The 22,200-nt window shown below is 40.0% G+C and overlaps 1 protein-coding gene across 1 annotated transcript; it reads left to right on the forward strand.

Annotated features, from left to right (window-relative positions):
- Positions 1-6: 6 nt before the first annotated feature.
- Positions 7-13,651, forward strand: LOC117320610 (tyrosine-protein kinase RYK-like). The gene is made up of 5 exons (XM_033875171.1): positions 7-60; positions 336-445; positions 3,667-3,829; positions 9,685-9,827; positions 11,294-13,651. The coding sequence occupies exons 2-5, from the start codon at positions 387-389 to the stop codon at positions 11,523-11,525; spliced, it is 597 nt and encodes a 198-aa protein (XP_033731062.1). The 5' UTR covers positions 7-60; positions 336-386; the 3' UTR covers positions 11,526-13,651.
- The last annotated feature ends 8,549 nt before the right edge of the window (positions 13,652-22,200 follow it).

Below are 22,200 nucleotides of genomic sequence, written 5' to 3' on the forward strand. Positions count from 1 at the left end.
TACGTCCTTTATCCGGCCACAAACAGAATCCTGAAGGAACATTTACGAGACAGAAAGCAGGTATAGTAACAGTTCTATATTTTCTGCCAATAACAAGCATACAAAGCAACAAATGAAGTTTCATTGTCCTTGAATTACCAAAAATAAAACAAAATAACAAGAAATACTCCAAATTCTGACTGCAGATTATCAAAATGGAAGACGAATATATGATTTAATAAAGATTTCAATGGGAAGTAACTCTCATCTGAAAATAAAATATAGGATGATATTCCTTCTCCAAAAGCAGAGGAGGTACAGTGGTCATCCTTAGTGTCTTAATTTTACTTTTACAGGAATTCACATCCTTCAGTTTAATCGAGATATGTCTGAAGATTGCAGAAGCCATGGACTACCTCTCCTCAAATAACATCGTCCACCGTGACATAGCTACTCGTAACTGTGTGTAAGTGTCCCCATCATAGCTACTCGTAACTGTGTGTAAGTGTACTCATCATAGCTACTCGTAACTGTGTGTAAGTGTCCCCATCATAACTACTCGTAACTGTGTGTAAGTGTCCCCATCATAGCTACTCGTAACTGTGTGTAAGTGTCCTCATCATAGCTACTCGTAACTACTCGTAACTATGTAAGTGTCCTCATCATAGCTACTCGTAACTGTGTGTAAGTGTCCTCATCATAGCTACTCGTAACTGTGTGTAAGTGTCCTCATCATAGCTACTCGTAACTGTGTGTAAGTGTCCCCATCATAGCTACTCGTAACTGTGTGTAAGTGTCCCCATCATAGCTACTCGTAACTGTATGTAAGTGTCAACATAGCTACTCGTAACTGTGTGTAAGTGTCCTCATCATAGCTACTCGTAACTGTGTGTAAGTGTCCTGTATGTTGATGTCCTGTGTGTTGGTGTTGGTGTCCTGTGTGTTGGGGTCCTGTGTGTCAGTGTCCTGTGTGTCCGTGTCATGTGTGTTGGTGTCCTGTGTGTGGTGTCCTGTGTTTTGGTGTCCTGTGTGTTGGTGTCCTGTGTGTTGGTGTTGGTGTCCTGTGTTTTGGTGTCCTGTGTGTTGGTGTCCTGTGTGTTGGTGTCCTGTGTGTGGTGTCCTGTGTGTCGGTGTCCTGTGTGTTGGTGTCCTGTGTGTGGTGTCCTGTGTGTGGTGTCCTGTGTGTCTGTGTCATGTGTGTCTGTGTCCTGTGTGTGGTGTCCTGTGTGTCGGTGTCCTGTGTTCGTGTCCTGTGTGTTGGTGTCCTGTGTGTCAGTGTCCTGGGTGTCCTGTGTGTTGGTGTTGGTGTCCTGTGTGTTGGTGTCCTGTGTGTCTGTGTCCTGTGTGTTGGTGTCCTGTGTGTTGTTGACCTGTGTGTGGGTGTCCTGTGTGTTGGTGTCCTGTGTGTTGGTGTCCTGTGTGTTGGTGACCTGTGTGTGGGTGTCCTGTGTGTTGGTGTCCTGTGTGTGGTGTCCTGTGTGTTGGCGTCCTGTGTGTTTGTGTCCTGTGTGTTGGTGTCGGTGTCCTGTGTGTGGGTGTCCTGTGTGTGGGTGTCCTGTGTGTTGGTGTCCTGTGTGTGGTGTCCTGTGTGTTGGTGTCCTGTGTGTTGGTGTCCTGTGTGTCAGTGTCCTGGGTGTCCTGTGTGTTGGTGTCCTGTGTGTCTGTGTCCTGTGTGTCGGTGTCCTGTGTGTCGGTGACCTGTGTGTTGGTGTCCTGGGTGTCGGTGTCCTGTGTGTCGGTGTCCTGTGTGTTGGTGTTCTGTGTGTTGATGTTTGTGTTGGTGTTGGTGTCCTGTGTGAGGTGTCTTGTGTGTCGATGTCCTGTGTGTCGGTGTCCTGTGTGTTGGTGTCCTGGGTGTCGGTGTCCTGTGTGTCAGTGTCCTGTGTGTTGGTGTTGGTGTCCTGTATGTTGGTGTCCTGTGTGTTGGTGTCGGTGTCCTGTGTGTTGGTGTTGGTGTCCTGTGTGTTGGTGTCCTGTGTGTTGGTGTCCTGTGTGTTGGTGTCCGGTGTGTGGTGTCCTGTGTGTCGTTGTCATGTGTGTCTATGTCCTGTGTGTTGGTGTCCTGTGTGTCAGTGTCCTGTGTGTTGGTGTTGGTGTCCTGTGTGTCGGTGTCCTGTGTTCGTGTCCTGTGTGTTGGTCTCCTGTGTGTCAGTGTCCAAGGTGTTGGTGTCCTGTGTGTCAGTGTCCTGGGTGTACTGTGTGTTGGTGTCCTGTGTGTAAGTGTCAAGGGTGTTGGTGTCCTGTGTGTCAGTGTCCTGGGTGTCCTGTGTGTCTGTGTCCTGTGTGTTGGTGTCCTGTGTGTGGGTGTCCTGTGTGTTGGTGTCCTGTGTGTTGGTGTCCTGTGTGTTTGTGTCCTGTGTGTTGGTGACATGTGTGTGGGTGTCCTGTGTGTTGGTGTCCTGTGTGTGGTGTCCTGTGTTTTGGTGTCCTGTGTGTTGGTGTCCTGTGTGTTGGTGTTGGTGTCCTGTGTTTTGGTGTCCTGTGTGTTGGTGTCCTGTGTGTTGGTGTCCTGTGTGTGGTGTCCTGTGTGTGGTGTCCTGTGTGTCTGTGTCATGTGTGTCTGTGTCCTGTGTGTGGTGTCCTGTGTGTCGGTGTCCTGTGTTCGTGTCCTGTGTGTTGGTCTCCTGTGTGTCAGTGTCCAAGGTGTTGGTGTCCTGTGTGTCAGTGTCCTGGGTGTACTGTGTGTTGGTGTCCTGTGTGTAAGTGTCAAGGGTGTTGGTGTCCTGTGTGTCAGTGTCCTGGGTGTCCTGTGTGTCTGTGTCCTGTGTGTTGGTGTCCTGTGTGTGGGTGTCCTGTGTGTTGGTGTCCTGTGTGTTGGTGTCCTGTGTGTTTGTGTCCTGTGTGTTGGTGACATGTGTGTGGGTGTCCTGTGTGTTGGTGTCCTGTGTGTGGTGTCCTGTGTGTTGGTGTCCTGTGTGTCAGTGTCCTGGGTGTCTGTGTCCTGTGTGTTGGTGTCGGTGTCCTGTGTGTAAGTGTCCTGTGTGTTGGTGTCCTGTGTGTTGGTGTCGGTGTCCTGTGTGTTGGTGTCCTGTGTGTCGGTGTCCTGTGTGTGGTGTCCTGTGTGTCGTTGTCATGTGTGTCTGTGTCCTGTGTGTTGGTGTCCTGTGTGTCGGTGTCCTGTGTGTCGGTGTCCTGTGTGTCGGTGTCCTGTGTGTGGTGTCCTGTGTGTCGGTGTCCTGTGTGTTGGTGTCCTGTGTGTATGTGTCCTGTGTGTTGGTGTCCTGTGTGTCAGTGTCCTGTGTGTTGGTGTTGGTGTCCTGTGTGTGGGTGTCCTGTGTATTGGTGTCCTGTGTGTATGTGTCCTGTGTGTCTGTGTCCTGTGTGTCGGTGTCCTGTGTGTCGGTGTCCTGTGTGTTGGTGTCCTGTGTGTCGGTGTCCTGTGTGTTGGTGTCCTGTGTGTTGGTGTTGGTGTCCTGTGTGTCGGTGTCCTGTGTGTTGGTGTCCTGTGTGTCGGTGTCCTGTGTGTTGGCGTCCTGTGTGTTGGTGTCCTGTGTTTTGGTGTCCTTTTAGTGCCTCATGATTCTAGAAGTTGGATGCTAATTTATTTTCCTCCTAAATTTTATTTTGTGCAAAATTATATAATAAAATGTTTACACAAGACATATTCTGATGGTAACACTGTTTGTTTAAAAAGATCCTTGTGATGAATATCTGATTTTGAATGTGGATCTTTTTAACAACTTACAGAGTGTGCTCTGGTGACATGGTGAAAATTTCTGATGCTGCATTTTCTTGGAGCCTGTTCCCAGATGAGTATATGTATGATTCTGACCGTGAACGATGGCTTCCTGTGCGATGGATGGCCCAGGACAGTCTTCAGTCTGGTTTCTACAGTACTACTACAGATGTGGTAGGTTTATACAGTACTAGTACAGATGTGGTAGGTTTCTACAGTACTAGTATAGACGTGGTAGGTTTCTACAGTACTAGTATAGACATGGTAGGTTTCTACAGTACTAGTACAGATGTGGTAGGTTTCTACAGTACTAGTATAGACGTGGTAGGTTTCTACAGTACTAGTATAGACCTGGTAGGTTTCTACAGTACTAGTATAGACCTGGTAGGTTTCTACAGTACTAGTACAGACGTGGTAGGTTTCTACAGTACTAGTATAGACATGGTAGGTTTCTACAGTACTAGTACAGATGTGGTAGGTTTCTACAGTACTAGTATAGACGTGGTAGGTTTCTACAGTACTAGTACAGACGTGGTAGGTTTCTACAGTACTAGTACAGACGTGGTAGGTTTCTACAGTACTAGTATAGACGTGGTAGGTTTCTACAGTACTAGTATAGAGGTGGTAGGTTTCTACAGTACTAGTATAGACGTGGTAGGGTTCTACTGTAGTAGTACAGACGTGGTAGGTTTCTACAGTACTAGTATAGACGTGGTAGGTTTCTACAGTACTAGTATAGACATGGTAGGTTTCTACAGTACTAGTACAGATGTGGTAGGTTTCTACAGTACTAGTATAGACGTGGTAGGTTTCTACAGTACTAGTATAGACCTGGTAAGTTTCTACAGTACTAGTACAGACGTGGTAGGTTTCTACAGTACTAGTATAGACATGGTAGGTTTCTACAGTACTAGTACAGATGTGGTAGGTTTCTACAGTACTAGTATAGACGTGGTAGGTTTCTACAGTACTAGTATAGACATGGTAGGTTTCTACAGTACTAGTACAAATGTGGTAGGTTTCTACAGTACTAGTATAGACGTGGTAGGTTTCTACTGTAGTAGTACAGACGTGGTAGGTTTCTACAGTACTAGTATAGATGTGGTAGGTTTCTATTGTAGTAGTATAGACGTGGTAGGTTTCTACAGTACTAGTACAGACGTGGTAGGTTTCTACAGTACTAGTATAGACGTGGTAGGTTTCTACAGTACTAGTATAGCCGTGGTAGGTTTCTACAGTACTAGTATAGACGTGGTAGGTTTCTACAGTACTAGTAAAGACGTGGTAGGTTTCTACTGTAGTAGTATAGACGTGGTAGGTTTCTACAGTACTAGTATAGACGTGGTAGGTTTCTACAGTACTAGTATAGACGTGGTAGGTTTCTACAGTACTAGTATAGACGTGGTAGGTTTCTACAGTACTAGTATAGACGTGGTAGGTTTCTACAGTACTAGTATAGACGTGGTAGGTTTCTACAGTACTAGTACAGATGTGGTAGGTTTCTACAGTACTAGTATAGATGTGGTAGGTTTCTACAGTACTAGTATAGACATGGTAGGTTTCTACAGTACCAGTACAGATGTGGTAGGTTTATACAGTACTTGTACAGATGTGGTAGGTTTCTACAGTACTAGTATAGACGTGGTAGGTTTCTACAGTACTAGTACAGATGTGGTAGGTTTCTACAGTACTAGTACAGATGTGGTAGGTTTCTACAGTACTAGTATAGACGTGGTAGGTTTCTACAGTACTAGTATAGATGTGGTAGGTTTCTACTGTAGTAGTATAGCCGTGGTAGGTTTCTACAGTACTAGTATAGACGTGGTAGGTTTCTACAGTACTAGTATAGACGTGGTAGGTTTCTACAGTACTAGTATAGACGTGGTACGTTTCTACAGTACTAGTACAGATGTGGTAGGTTTCTACAGTACTAGTATAGACATGGTAGGTTTCTACAGTACTAGTATAGACGTGGTAGGTTTCTACAGTACTAGTATAGACGTGGTAGGTTTCTACAGTACTAGTATAGACGTGGTAGGTTTCTACAGTACTAGTATAGACGTGGTAGGTTTCTACAGTACTAGTACAGATGTGGTAGGTTTCTACAGCACTAGTATAGACGTGGTAGGTTTCTACAGTACTAGTACAGACGTGGTAGGTTTCTACAGTACTAGTACAGACATGGTAGGTTTCTACAGTACTAGTACAGATGTGGTAGGTTTCTACAGTACTAGTACAGATGTGGTAGGTTTCTACAGTACTAGTATAGACGTGGTAGGTTTATACAGTACTAGTATAGACGTGGTAGGTTTCTACAGTACTAGTACAGACATGGTAGGTTTCTACAGTACTAGTACAGACGTGGCAGGTTTCTACAGTACTAGTACAGATGTGGTAGGTTTCTACAGTACTAGTATAGACGTGGTAGGTTTCTACAGTACTAGTACAGATGTGGTAGGTTTCTACAGTACTAGTATAGACGTGGAAGGTTTCTACAGTACTAGTATAGATGTGGTAGGTTTCTACAGTACTAGTATAGACGTGGTAGGTTTATACAGTACTAGTACAGACGTGGAAGGTTTCTACAGTACTAGTAAAGATGTGGTAGGTTTCTACAGTACTAGTATAGACATGGTAGGTTTATACAGTACTAGTACAGATGTGGTAGGTTTATACAGTACTAGTATAGACGTGGTAGGTTTCTACAGTACTAGTATAGACGTGGTAGGTTTCTACAGTACTAGTATAGACATGGTAGGTTTATACAGTACTAGTACAGATGTGGTAGGTTTCTACAGTACTAGTATAGACGTGGTAGGTTTCTACAGTACTAGTACAGACATGGTAGGTTTCTACAGTACTAGTATAGACGTGGTAGGTTTCTACAGTACTAGTATAGACGTGGTAGGTTTCTACAGTACTAGTATAGACGTGGTAGGTTTCTACAGTACTAGTATAGACGTGGTAGGTTTCTACAGTACTAGTACAGATGTGGTAGGTTTCTACAGTACTAGTACAGATGTGGTAGGTTTCTACAGTACTAGTATAGACGTGGTAGGTTTCTACAGTACTAGTATAGCCGTGGTAGGTTTCTACAGTACTAGTATAGCCTTGGTAGGTTTCTACAGTACTAGTATAGACGTGGTAGGTTTCTACAGTACTAGTATAGACATGGTAGGTTTCTACAGTACTGGTATAGACGTGGTAGGTTTCTACAGTACTAGTATAGACATGGTAGGTTTCTACAGTACTAGTATAGATGTGGTAAGTTTCTACAGTACTAGTACAGATGTGGTAGGTTTCTACAGTACTAGTACAGACATGGTAGGTTTATACAGTACTAGTACAGACGTGGTAGGTTTCTACAGTACTAGTATAGCCGTGGTAGGTTTCTACAGTACTAGTACAGACTTGGTAGGTTTCTACAGTACTAGTATAGCCGTGGTAGGTTTCTACAGTACTAGTACAGATGTGGTAGGTTTCTACAGTACTAGTATAGACATGGTAGGTTTCTACAGTACTAGTATAGCCGTGGTAGGTTTCTACAGTACTAGTATAGATGTGGTAGGTTTCTACAGTACTAGTATAGACGTGGTAGGTTTCTACAGTACTAGTACAGACGTGGTAGGTTTCTACAGTACTAGTACAGACGTGGTAGGTTTCTACAGTACTAGTATAGCCGTGGTAGGTTTCTACAGTACTAGTATAGATGTGGTAGGTTTCTACAGTACTAGTATAGACGTGGTAGGTTTCTTCAGTACTAGTATAGACATGGTAGGTTTCTACAGTACTAGTACAGACGTGGTAGGTTTCTACAGTACTAGTACAGACGTGGTAGGTTTCTACAGTACTAGTATAGCCGTGGTAGGTTTCTACAGTACTAGTATAGATGTGGTAGGTTTCTACAGTACTAGTATAGCCGTGATAGGTTTCTACAGTACTTGTATAGACGTGGTAGGTTTATACAGTACTAGTATAGACATGGTAGGTTTATACAGTACTAGTATAGACATGGTAGGTTTCTACAGTACTAGTACAGATGTGGTAGGTTTCTACAGTACTAGTACAGACGTGGTAGGTTTCTACAGTACTAGTATAGACGTGGTAGGTTTATACAGTACTAGTACAGACGTGGTAGGTTTCTACAGTACTAGTACAGACGTGGTAGGTTTCTAAAGTACTAGTACAGACGTGGAAGGTTTCTACAGTACTAGTATAGATGTGGTAGGTTTCTACAGTACTAGTATAGCCGTGGTAGGTTTCTACAGTACTAGTATAGATGTGGTAGGTTTCTACAGTACTAGTACAGATGTGGTAGGTTTCTACAGTACTAGTATAGACGTGGTAGGTTTCTACAGTACTAGTATAGACATGGTAGGTTTATACAGTACTAGTACAGATGTGGTAGGTTTCTACAGTACTAGTATAGATGTGGTAGGTTTCTACAGTACTAGTATAGACATGGTAGGTTTATACAGTACTAGTACAGATGTGGTAGGTTTATACAGTACTAGTATAGATGTGGTAGGTTTATACAGTACTAGTACAGATGTGGTAGGTTTATACAGTACTAGTATAGATGTGGTAGGTTTCTACAGTACTAGTATAGACATGGTAGGTTTATACAGTACTAGTACAGATGTGGTAGGTTTCTACAGTACTAGTATAGACGTGGTAGGTTTCTACAGTACTAGTACAGACGTGGTAGGTTTCTACAGTACTAGTATAGACATGGTAGGTTTCTACAGTACTAGTATAGACGTGGTAGGTTTCTACAGTACTAGTACAGATGTGGTAGGTTTCTACAGTACTAGTATAGATGTGGTAGGTTTCTACAGTACTAGTATAGACGTGGTAGGTTTCTACAGTACTAGTATAGCCGTGGTAGGTTTCTACAGTACTAGTATAGCCGTGGTAGGTTTCTACAGTACTAGTATAGACGTGGTAGGTTTCTACAGTACTGGTATAGACGTGGTAGGTTTCTACAGTACTAGTATAGACATGGTAGGTTTCTACAGTACTAGTATAGATGTGGTAAGTTTCTACAGTACTAGTACAGATGTGGTAGGTTTCTACAGTACTAGTACAGACATGGTAGGTTTATACAGTACTAGTACAGACGTGGTAGGTTTCTACAGTACTAGTATAGCCGTGGTAGGTTTCTACAGTACTAGTACAGATGTGGTAGGTTTCTACAGTACTAGTACAGATGTGGTAGGTTTCTACAGTACTAGTACAGATGTGGTAGGTTTCTACAGTACTAGTATAGACGTGGTAGGTTTCTACAGTACTAGTATAGATGTGGTAGGTTTATACAGTACTAGTACAGACGTGGTAGGTTTCTACAGTACTAGTATAGATGTGGTAGGTTTCTACAGTACTAGTATAGACGTGGTAGGTTTATACAGTACTAGTACAGACGTGGTAGGTTTCTACAGTACTAGTATAGACGTGGTAGGTTTCTACAGTACTAGTACAGACGTGGTAGGTTTATACAGTACTAGTATAGACGTGGTAGGTTTCTACAGTACTAGTACAGACGTGGTAGGTTTCTACAGTACTAGTACAGTCATGGTAGGTTTATACAGTACTAGTACAGACGTGGTAGGTTTCTACAGTACTAGTATAGACGTGGTAGGTTTCTACAGTACTAGTATAGATGTGGTAGGTTTCTACATTTCCAGAATAGATGTAAATAAGTTTAAACTGTTTTTGAAGCTGTCATCAGTTGTCAATCTGTCCAGCAACAAATGTCAGGTTCAAGGTCACAATATTAGGCTAGTAAAATTCTAGCATGAATAAACCTGACCTATATGTAAGTTCATACATAAATGTGCTAAAATTTTCAAACGACTTTGTCTAAATAACCGAAAAGCTCAATAATGTTTTGCCAGTGGCAATCTACATCAATGACCTAGCATATCAATCTAAACTTGAAAGGTCTTCTCTTCATAAGCTGGAGAACGTGGAGTTGTTATTGACTATTTGATCATTGGCAATTTAATTATTCTAGTATTTATATATTTCAGTGGTCATATGGCGTTTTAATGTGGGAGGTGATGTCACGAGGTGTTTTGCTGCCCTACTTTGATATTGAAAATAATGAGGATATCAAAGATCATGTGATTAATGGCTATCGTCTGGGGAAACCGGATACGGTACCGGATGAAATGTAAGTATTACGTAAACCTGTAGTTATCGTCTGGGGAAACCGGATACGGTACCGGATGAAATGTAAGTATTACGTAAACCTGTAGTTATCGTCTGGGGAAACCGGATACGGTACCTGATGAAATGTAAGTATTAAGTAAACCTGTAGTTATCGTTTGGGGAAACCGGATACGGTACCAGAATCGAGACCCTGCGTCATATCACATAGATAGCCTGACAGACTGTACCAAGTGAAGTATTACTCTGGTTTCCCATCCCAGACAGAATCATATTAATTCTAGCTAAAATCTAGAATGAGAAATGACAAAAGCTTAAATAGTGTTGAATTTTTACCTGTACAAATCATCACTATGTCTAATAGATTTGACATTGACTCCCAGAGGCAGTGTGACCTGATTATATTTTTGCTGCTTTTCTTGGAGAATGTTATTTATACATATACGTTTGTATCTAAACTACTATATTTAATGTCAATATATCTTCTGTTGTCCTTATAATAATAAATTGTGTTACTTTTTCTCTTGATAAATACTTTATATTTCACACAATGATTGTAATATCTCGGAGGAGTTTGATGTTAACAGTTTTTGGGTCAAGGTCACTTTTACTATTTTTAGAATTGGTCGCTAGGGGAAATGAATTGCTTTATCAATACCCAGTATGTTTGTTAACTTTAACCCAAATAACCCCCTATGGCGAGTTGGCAGGTTATATTGCAGTGTTAAGAGTATCATAGAGGAGGGGCAGGTTATATTGTAGTGTTAAGAGTATCATAGAGGAGGGGCAGGTTATATTGTAGTATTAAGAGTATAGAGGAGGGGCGGGTTATATTGCAGTGTTAAGAGTATCATAGAGGAGGGGCAGGTTATATTGTAGTATTAAGAGTATCATAGAGGAGGGGCGGGTTATATTGCAGTGTTAAGAGTATCATAGAGGAGGGGCGGGTTATATTGGAGTATGTAGAGTATCATAGAGGAGGGGCGGGTTATATTGTAGTGTTAAGAGTATCATAGAGGAGGGGCAGGTTATATTGTAGTATTAAGAGTATCATAGAGGAGGGGCAGGTTATATTGTAGTATTAAGAGTATCATAGAGGAGGGGCAGGTTATATTGTAGTATTAAGAGTATCATAGAGGAGGGGCAGGTTATATTGTAGTGTTTAGAGTATCATAGAGGAGGGACAGGTTATATTGTAGTATTAAGAGTATCATAGAGGAGGGGCAGGTTATATTGTAGTATTAAGAGTATCATAGAGGAGGGGCAGGTTATATTGTAGTATTAAGAGTATCATAGAGGAGGGGCGGGTTATATTGTAGTATTAAGAGTGTCATAGAGGAGGGGCAGGTTATATTGTAGTATTAAGAGTATCATAGAGGAGGGGAAGTTATTGTTCTTATTTTCATTATTTTATTTTGTTTGGTTACATGTATTACATAATTAACCCGGGTATATGTCGGTTTATTTTAGGTACATCCTTATGATGTCCTGTTGGGATACCAATCACAGCCAGCGCCCTGCTTTTGTACGCATTATTGAGCGTTTGATAGACATTCTGAATCCACAAGAACCATCACATAGAATGTATCAGAACCAGGAGGAGCTTCCGGAGTACGGAAATTTAACAAATGATCCACCGAAGCTTCCATCACGGGCCAACATGCCAGCAAACAATGGCAATGTCAACTTTGGCTTCAGATAATGATAAAGATGTGGTTGAGCCTTTGACTGAGGTCAAGGTCATTGCATCATCAGGGCAAGATAATGATTTTTTCGTAAGTTCATAGTTATCACACAACCAGTTTGTGAGAATGTTCAATCAATGATCACCTTAATGACTAGATGTTCGATTTGACAAATCATTTTGTGCCATATCTACTTAAGAAGTATTTTGTATGTTAGCATTCATTCAGTGTTTGTTCATTTGTTTCCCCATGAACATTCCTGTAGTAGCTGGTGGCTACCTCATTGAACAACATACCATCACATGCCATCCAGATCTAAAGCAATGAGGGTAAAGTGTCTTGCTTAAGGACACAACTACAACAGCATTGACTGGTCCGTTTTACAGCTTCTGAGAAACGCGTCAAACGTCACAGGTAGCGAGCATCAAGCCATGCACCTTTGATCTTCACCAGTGGTTATGTAGGCTGGCGCTCTAGTTAACCGAGTTATTACTGTCTCCTCTCTGTTCAATGAAAGGAGATATGGACATCTCATCAAAACAGATATATGTAGGATATGTGTGTCTGGTACTACAAAATATGGTCAAACAAATTGTATCTGGTTCAACAAACTATTCATTTTATCTAGACATGCACTATAAAATTTCTCCAATGAAACAAGATATCCTCTTTTTATTCTTCTGTCCAAGAATAAAGGTTTTCCCTTAATAGAATAAAGACAAGATTAATGCTGTCTATGGATAAATGATTGTTAAAACTAGATAAGACTAGAAAGGGAAAACCTTTCGCAAAGACAGAAAACTTTAATCTATTTTATTTTTTAAATAGAATGAACTGATTTGGATCTAGATGATCTTTGAGATTATCAAGATAAATACAGAAGTTGTACCCTTTCTAAACAATGACTGTCTAGATGACCTGGAATATGATTTTGTTCGGCACTGCTTATATCACAATTTGTCTTTCAAATAAAAAAAAAGATATTGTCACATGTGATGTGTACATAATTGAGTGATCAAATATATTTTTATATTTTTATATGAGAAATGCATGATGCATAATATTGATACCAAACTTTTGTATAAACAACATGTTGTATGTAGCCAGGGTATGATAAAGGTCTGCCAGTGTATGCTTGTGTGTATTCCCTTTATATATTATAAACATGTATCTGGCAAGACACATGGCGAGACTTAAACATATAATGATATATTACCTAGAGACACTAAATCATATATATATATGTATATATCATGTTGTATTTGGCATATTCATGTCAGGGATAATTCTATAAGCCCAAAGTCTCATGCTCAAATTTGGTGTCGAAGGTACTAAAAAATTTTACTTTGAAAGTATTATGATATAAGATTGGATAATTTTTTTTTCGCCTACCTGCCGGCTTGTACAGTAATTATAAATCTGTACACGCCTACAACACAAAAAACTGTGTAAAGACCACGAGTACCACAAAGGATTTTTGCAATGATGATTCAAATTTTTGTGGTTATACAAACATAAGAAACCAAATTGTTTTGTTCTGTTTTGCAAAATGAAGCAAAGCTTAATTTACTCTACTGAATATTCTGTTTTCGAGAACCTATTTTTTGCAATTGTATCATTAATATTATCGAAAATATCCTAAAGAAGAAGCTAATAAATCGACAGGGTATATAATAATGACATCCACATCTATGTCTCCCTAAACACGTGGTGGTGTTATAAAAATAATCCCAAGGAATTGTGATAGTGTAATCCTAAACTCATTTTTATATATGCATGCATATTAATTTTAATTAATTTTCATTTCTAATTTATGTGCTTTAATTAATATGATTAGTTCTCTCTCTCGATAACAGGGGAATGTTAAGTTTTTTGGTGCAAATGTTGAAAGACATCTCGGTAAACTCCTATATGTAAGTGTATTAGGGTTCTGATATTTTGTTTCAGGGTTACTGTGTGTGTTTATACTACCCAGGAATTATTTTCCGGAGTCAAACATGTTTCATAATATGTTCAATGCTTACTATATTGCAAAACCTAATTCATGCTACATGTATGTCTGTTTTACCTTTAAATATTGTAGTATTTTTTTGTTAAAATATTAGTATGTTGCAATATAGATTCCAGTTGGTGAACTCAACCACAATGCTTGTCGTGGTATAGTGATATACAGTGTGAGGCAAGCTTTGTACCGATGGTGAACTCACCCCCTAATTCTAGTGTGAGGTATAGTGATATACAATGTGAGGCGAGCTTTGTACCAATGGTGAACTCACCCCCTAATTCTAGTGTGAGGTATAGTGATATACAATGTGAGGCGAGCTTTGTACCAATGGTGAACTCACCCCCTAATTCTAGTGTGAGGTATAGTGATATACAATGTGAGGCGAGCTTTGTACCGATGGTGAACTCACCCCCTAATTCTAGTGTAGGGTATAGTGATATACAGTGTGAGGCGAGCTTTGTACTGATGGTGAACTCACCCCCTAATTCTAGTGTGAGGTATAGTGATATACAATGTGAGGTGAGCTTTGTACCGATGGTGAACTCACCCCCTAATTCTAGTGTGAGGTATAGTGATATAAAATGTGAGGCGAGCTTTGTACCAATGGTGAACTCACCCCCTAATTCTAGTGTGAGGTATAGTGATATACAGTGTGAGGCAAGCTTTGTATCGATGGTGAACTCACCCCCTAATTCTAGTGTGAGGTATAGTGATATAAAATGTGAGGCGAGCTTTGTACCGATGGTGAACTCACCCCCTAATTCTAGTGTGAGGTATAGTGATATACAATGTGAGGCGAGCTTTGTACCGATGGTGAACTCACCCCCTAATTCTAGTGTGAGGTATAGTGATATAAAATGTGAGGCAAGCTTTGTACCGATGGTGAACTCACCCCCTAATTCTAGTGTGAGGTATAGTAATATACAATGTGAGGCGAGCTTTGTACCAATGGTGAACTCACCCCCGATTCTAGTGTGAGGTATAGTAATATACAATGTGAGGCGAGCTTTGTACCGATACACTTTAATGTATACATTGTACTATAGAATTGACAGTATAGTTTGTATTGGAGAACAATATTCAAATCTGTTTTTGCTGTGACCTCTTAGAACTGAGATTCATTACATTTATGACATTTACATTGGCAAAATACTATTCAAGCTCAAGGTCATTTGATGAATTCATGCTTGAGGTTGATAAACAAGTGCTTGAGGTAATTTGATAAATTCATGCTTGAGGTTGATAAACAAGTGCTTGAGGTAATTTGATAAATTTGCGCTTGAGGTTAATGAATTTGTGTTTGAGGTTAATAGATTTGTGCTTGAGGTTGATAAATTTGTTTAAGATTGATAAACCGGTGCTTGAGGTAAATAAATTCACGCTTGAGGTTGATAAATTTGGATTTCCTGTTTGATAAATCAGAGTTGATCATTCTAAATGTGTGTACATTAGAGCTTACACTCTTCAATGCTAGACTGTTACTTCTGCGTAATCAATATTTATCAAGTTTTTTTTTACAGATCCTAGAAATCTGTTATATTCATTGTGATATCAAATGTTACATTTCCATGCTTAGTGTCTACAAATGACTGGACGTTTACATGGTATAACACGGTTTTATTTTAATGACTGGATGTTTACATGGTATAACACGGTTTTATTTTGATTAAGGAAAACCTGAAGATAAATAGAAGATTACTTTAGAAAAATCTGTTTATCAAAATGATCTTTGGTCTTTTGACCAAATTTTAAAGTCTCTAGATTGTTTTTGCTACATAATTATATAAAGGTATGTAAAATCTGGGAAAAAAACCTGTATATAGAGTAAAGGACACCCCTTTTGTGGTTTTGTAATGCTAACTAGATCAAATACTGAACTAGGTTGTTATGTCGACATTCCCTACCTGTTATCTAGCTGTTATTTGCATTTCTTATTTAAAATTGTTACATTGAATCTCTTTTGTATAACAAAAAGATATTTTTCTAACTTTTATTTAAAATACTTTCATTTTAAAGTATACCTTGTACCAATGAATGCTTTACTTAATACTTTCTAATATTTGTTATGATTTATACATTTCCTGGTAAAATAAAGTTGAAATCCAAATGATATGTTGTTCATAGATACAGTTTTTATATCATTTGCCTGAATCTATGTGTTTATCACTACGGGTCCACACCCGTACAGAATGTTTATATAACTACAGGTCCACACCCGTACAGAATGTTATATAACTACAGGTCCACACCCGTACAGAATGTTTATATAACTACAGGTCCACACCCGTACAGAATGTTTATATAACTACATGTCCACACCCGTACAGAATGTTTATACTACATGTCCACACCCGTACAGAATGTTTATATAACTACAGGTCCACACCCGTACAGAATGTTTATATAACTACATGTCCACACCCGTACAGAATGTTTATACTACATGTCCACACCCGTACAGAATGTTTATCACTACGGGTCCACACCCGTACAGAATGTTTATATAACTACAGGTCCACACCCGTACAGAATGTTTATATAACTACATGTCCACACCCGTACAGAATGTTTATATAACTACAGGTCCACACCCGTACAGAATGTTTATACTACATGTCCACACCCGTACAGAATGTTTATATAACTACATGTCCACACCCGTACAGAATGTTTATATAACTACAGGTCCACACCCGTACAGAATGTTTATATAACTACAGGTCCACACCCGTACAGAATGTTTATATCACTACAGGTCCACACCCGTACAGAATGTTTATATAACTACAGGTCCACTACCGTACAGAATGTTTATATAACTACAGGTCCACACCCGTACAGAATGTTTATATAACTACATGTCCACACCCGTACAGAATGTTTATATAACTACAGGTCCACACCCGTACAGAATGTTTATATAACTACATGTCCACACCCGTACAGAATGTTTATACTACATGTCCACACCCGTACAGAATGTTTATATAACTACAGGTCCACACCCGTACAGAATGTTTATATAACTACATGTCCACACCCGTACAGAATGTTTATACTACATGTCCACACCCGTACAGAATGTTTATCACTACGGGTCCACACCCGTACAGAATGTTTATATAACTACAGGTCCACACCCGTACAGAATGTTTATATAACTACATGTCCACACCCGTACAGAATGTTTATATAACTACAGGTCCACACCCGTACAGAATGTTTATACTACATGTCCACACCCGTACAGAATGTTTATATAACTACATGTCCACACCCGTACAGAATGTTTATATAACTACAGGTCCACACCCGTACAGAATGTTTATATAACTACAGGTCCACACCCGTACAGAATGTTTATATAACTACAGGTCCACTACCGTACAGAATGTTTATATAACTACAGGTCCACACCCGTACAGAATGTTTATATAACTACATGTCCACACCCGTACAGAATGTTTATATAACTACAGGTCCACACCCGTACAGAATGTTTATATAACTACATGTCCACACCCGTACAGAATGTTTATATAACTACAGGTCCACTACCGTACAGAATGTTTATATAACTACAGGTCCACACCCGTACAGAATGTTTATACTACATGTCCACACCCGTACAGAATGTTTATATAACTACATGTCCACACCCGTACAGAATGTTTATATAACTACAGGTCCACACCCGTACAGAATGTTTATATAACTACATGTCCACACCCGTACAGAATGTTTATATAACTACAGGTCCACACCCGTACAGAATGTTTATATAACTACATGTCCACACCCGTACAGAATGTTTATACTACAGGTCCACACCCGTACAGAATGTTTATCACTACAGGTCCACACCCGTACAGAATGTTTATACTACATGTCCACACCCGTACAGAATGTTTATATAACTACAGGTCCACACCCGTACAGAATGTTTATACTACAGGTCCACACCCGTACAGAATGTTTATATAACTACAGGTCCACACCCGTACAGAATGTTTATACTACAGGTCCACACCCGTACAGAATGTTTATATAACTACAGGTCCACACCCGTACAGAATGTTTATATAACTACATGTCCACACCCGTACAGAATGTTTATACTACAGGTCCACACCCGTACAGAATGTTTATCACTACAGGTCCACACCCGTACAGAATGTTTATATAACTACATGTCCACACCCGTACAGAATGTTTATATAACTACAGGTCCACACCCGTACAGAATGTTTATATAACTACAGGTCCACACCCGTACAGAATGTTTATATAACTACAGGTCCACACCCGTACAGAATGTTTATATAACTACAGGTCCACTACCGTACAGAATGTTTATATAACTACATGTCCACACCCGTACAGAATGTTTATATAACTACAGGTCCACACCCGTACAGAATGTTTATATAACTACATGTCCACACCCGTACAGAATGTTGATATAACTACAGGTCCACTACCGTACAGAATGTTTATATAACTACAGGTCCACACCCGTACAGAATGTTTATACTACATGTCCACACCCGTACAGAATGTTTATATAACTACATGTCCACACCCGTACAGAATGTTTATATAACTACAGGTCCACACCCGTACAGAATGTTTATATAACTACAGGTCCACACCCGTACAGAATGTTTATATAACTACATGTCCACACCCGTACAGAATGTTTATATAACTACAGGTCCACACCCGTACAGAATGTTTATATAACTACATGTCCACACCCGTACAGAATGTTTATACTACAGGTCCACACCCGTACAGAATGTTTATCACTACAGGTCCACACCCGTACAGAATGTTTATACTACATGTCCACACCCGTACAGAATGTTTATATAACTACAGGTCCACACCCGTACAGAATGTTTATACTACAGGTCCACACCCGTACAGAATGTTTATATAACTACAGGTCCACACCCGTACAGAATGTTTATACTACAGGTCCACACCCGTACAGAATGTTTATATAACTACATGTCCACACCCGTACAGAATGTTTATATAACTACATGTCCACACCCGTACAGAATGTTTATACTACAGGTCCACACCCGTACAGAATGTTTATCTCTACATGTCCACACCCGTACAGAATGTTTATATAACTACAGGTCCACACCCGTACAGAATGTTTATATAACTACATGTCCACACCCGTACAGAATGTTTATACTACATGTCCACACCCGTACAGAATTAGAAAGGTAGGTTAAAAGATATTCTCATTATTGATTTGGGAAAGGTGTATCTCAAGTTGAAAAAAATATTGATTAAAATTCTTTAATTTTTAGCTCACCTGGTCCAAAGGACCAAGGTGAGCTTATGCCATACCGTGGCGTTAGGCGTCTGTCGTTCGTCCGTTTGGCCAGCCGTCCGTCCGTCAACACAATTGACTTCTTCTAAACCGCTGATCAGAATTTAACCAAATTTGGTAGAAAGCAACCCTAGGTGGTTGAGATTCAAATTTATACATATGATAGGGCTGACCCCCCCAGGGGTCCATTTGGCAATATTGATATTAACGACTTCTTCTCTGGACCTAAGCAATGTATGACATTGATATTTCAGTGGTAACATCCCTTGGTGGCTGGGATTCTAATTTATACATATGATGGAACTAACTCCCCAAGGGCCCGAGGGTCAGGGCCAAAAGGGGTCCATTTTGCAATATTGATATTAACCACTTCTTCTCTGGACCCTAAGCAATGTATGACATTGATATTTAAACACAGTCATTTCTAGGTTATATCTATGAAGCAGTTGAGATCTTCACCTCATAATCATACATATACCTAAGTAATGTATGACATTGATATACAATGTAGCATTGTTAGACATTAACAAATGTAACATGAACATTATTTTTATGCTCAAATAAACCAGGTGAGCGATACAGGCCCTATGGGCCTCTTGTTTAGAATTGTATGAAAATAAATATTTAATGACAAGTCACAATTGGATTTTATTAAATGAATATCATGATAATTAAGTTAGTGTGTGTTTATAATATTTTTAATATTTCTAATGTCAACAACTTTTGGTGATATTTAACACTATTATGAAAAACGAAGTCAGATGCTGTTACGATGTAAAATCCATTTTTATTTTTGATGAAAGAAAATTATTTAAGAAATAATTACTTGTTAAGTTGATGATTGCATTACTATATTCCCCTTCTAGTGAAAACAGGAGAACAATAAATTTCCTCTCACGCTCTCTTGTATGCCAAAGTTTGTCAGCATTGTAGCAGTTTTATTTCTTGAGGGACTTTTTTGGTCAAACTTTGCACAACAATTAACAAAGGACCATAATATCTCCGACAAGTTCAAGTTTCAGGGTTTTTGGGTCAAGGTCACTGTTACCATTTTTACTTGGGTCGGTAGGGGATATGTATTGCTTTTTAGGTCACCTGAGACAAAGTCTCAAGTGACCTATTCTAATCCCCTTTTGTCCGTCGTCGTGCGTCGTGCGTCGTCCGTCGTGCGTCGTCCGTCGTCCGTCCGTAAACAATTAACATTTTCAACTTCTTCTCCAAAACCCACCAACCAAATTCTATGAAATTTGGCAGGAAGCTTGTATGGCTAAAGGTCAACCAAAATTGTAAATTATATGGTCCCCACCCCCCAGGGGCCTGAGGGGCAGGGCAAAAAAGGGCCAAATTGACTAAAACTTCAAAAATCTTCTTCTCTACTCTCAGATATACTGGAATCAAACACTCTTCATAGATGGAAGGGTCTTAAGGTGCTTTACCAAAATTGTAAATTTCATGACCCAGGGGTTTCACGTTTGCCCCAGGGGAGGGGCTAAACTTTACTATAGTTTATATAGGGAAATCACATTTTTGACTTTAATTAATTTTATTTCTATTGGGATTCATTCTTATTTTCTAAACATTGTCAGCTTGAGATGACAGTTTGATAGCATGCACATGTTGGCCCTGACTGACCCCCAGGGGCTGATGGGCGGGGCTAAAAAGGGCCAAATTGACTAAAACTTCAAAAATCTTCTTCTCTACTCTCAGATATGCTGCAATCAAACACTATTCATAGATGGAAGGGTCTTAAGGTGCTTTACCAAAATTGTAAATTTCATGACCCAGGGGTTTCACGTTTGCCCCTGGGGAGGGGGTAAACTTTACTATAGTTTATATAGGGAAATCACATTTTGACTTTAATTTATTTTATTTCTATTGGGATTCATTCTAATTCTATAAACATTGTCAGCATGGAATGACAGTTTGATGGCATGCACATGTTGGCCCTGACTGACCCCCAGGGGCTGATGGGCGGGGCTAATTGACTTAAACTTCAAAAATCTTCTTCTCTACTCTCAGATATACTGGAATCAAATACACTTCATAGATAGCCGGGTTTGAAGGTTCTTTACCAAAATTGTGAATTTCAAGTCCCTAGGGTCTTAAGTTTGCCCTGGGGTGAGGCTAAACTTAACTATAGTTTATATAGGGAAATCACATTTTTGACTGATTTGTTTTTGATTTCTATTGGAATTCATTCTGGTTAACATTTTTAACATGGAATGAAAGTTTGATAATATGCATATGTTGGCCCTGACTGACGCCTAGGGGCTGATGGGGGGGGGGGGGGGGGGGGGGGGGGGGGGGTCAATTAAATAATTTTAATAATATTTCAAATCTCAGGTGACCGTTAAGGCCCATGGGCCTCTTGTTATAGTTATGTCAATACATTTGAGCTGTTAAGCAAGGATCAACCATTTTTAAAACAGGACAATGGGAGGATTAATTGTACTTGTTTTTATGCCCATTGCTTGCTTATGTCTGATCAAATTAGTCAACATTTGTAAGATTTCTATTGTTGCATATTTCATTAGTAATGCTTGATCATACAAACGAAAAACATGTTGTTTATCGTACTTTTATTGTACATATACTTCACATTATAATGTTTATATCAATGGTTATTAGCTCACCTGGTCCGAAGGACCAAGGTGAGCTTATGCCATACCGTGGCGTCTGTCGTCCGTCACCAAATTTCGTCAGAAGCATCCCTATGGGTAGGGGACTCAAAATTGTACAAATGATGGGGCTGACCCCCTGGGGGCCTCTGGGGCGGGGCCAAAAGGGGTCAATTTAGCTATATTGATATAAACGACTTCTTCTCTGAAACCAAGCACTGGATATCGCTCATATTTGCTTGGTAGAATCACTATGGGGTGGGGAATCAAAATTGTACAAATGATTGGGCTGACTCCCTGGGGACCTCTGGGGCGGGGCCAAATGAGGTCAATCGGGCTATATTGATATAAACGACTTCTTCTCTGAAACCGAGCATTGGATATCGCTCATATTTGCCTGGTAGCATCACTATGTAGTGGGAATTCAAAATTGTACAAATGATTGGGCTGACCCCCCAGGGGCCTGAGGGGCGGGGCCAAATGTGGTCAATTGGACTATATTGATATAAACGACTTCTTCTCTAAAACCAAGCAATGGATATCGCTCATATTTGCTTGGTAGAATCACTATGGGGTGGGGAATCAAAATTGTACAAATGATTGGGCTGACTCCCTGGGGACCTCTGGGGAGGGGCCAAATGAGGTCAATCGGGCTATATTGATATAAACGACTTCTTCTCTGAAACCGAGCATTTGATATAGCTCATATTTGCCTG

Source organism: Pecten maximus, unplaced genomic scaffold, assembly GCF_902652985.1.
Source record: "Pecten maximus unplaced genomic scaffold, xPecMax1.1, whole genome shotgun sequence".
In the NCBI taxonomy this organism is placed as follows: domain Eukaryota; kingdom Metazoa; phylum Mollusca; class Bivalvia; order Pectinida; family Pectinidae; genus Pecten; species Pecten maximus.

Excerpts from the sequence above, each read along its gene's own strand:
- LOC117320610 (XM_033875171.1), top strand. The coding sequence starts at position 387 with ATGGACTACCTCTCCTCAAATAACATCGTCCACCGTGACATAGCTACT. Across the intron at positions 3,830-9,684 it reads ACAGTACTACTACAGATGTG|TGGTCATATGGCGTTTTAAT; the intron begins GTAGGTTTATAC and ends TATATATTTCAG. Across the intron at positions 9,828-11,293 it reads GATACGGTACCGGATGAAAT|GTACATCCTTATGATGTCCT; the intron begins GTAAGTATTACG and ends GGTTTATTTTAG.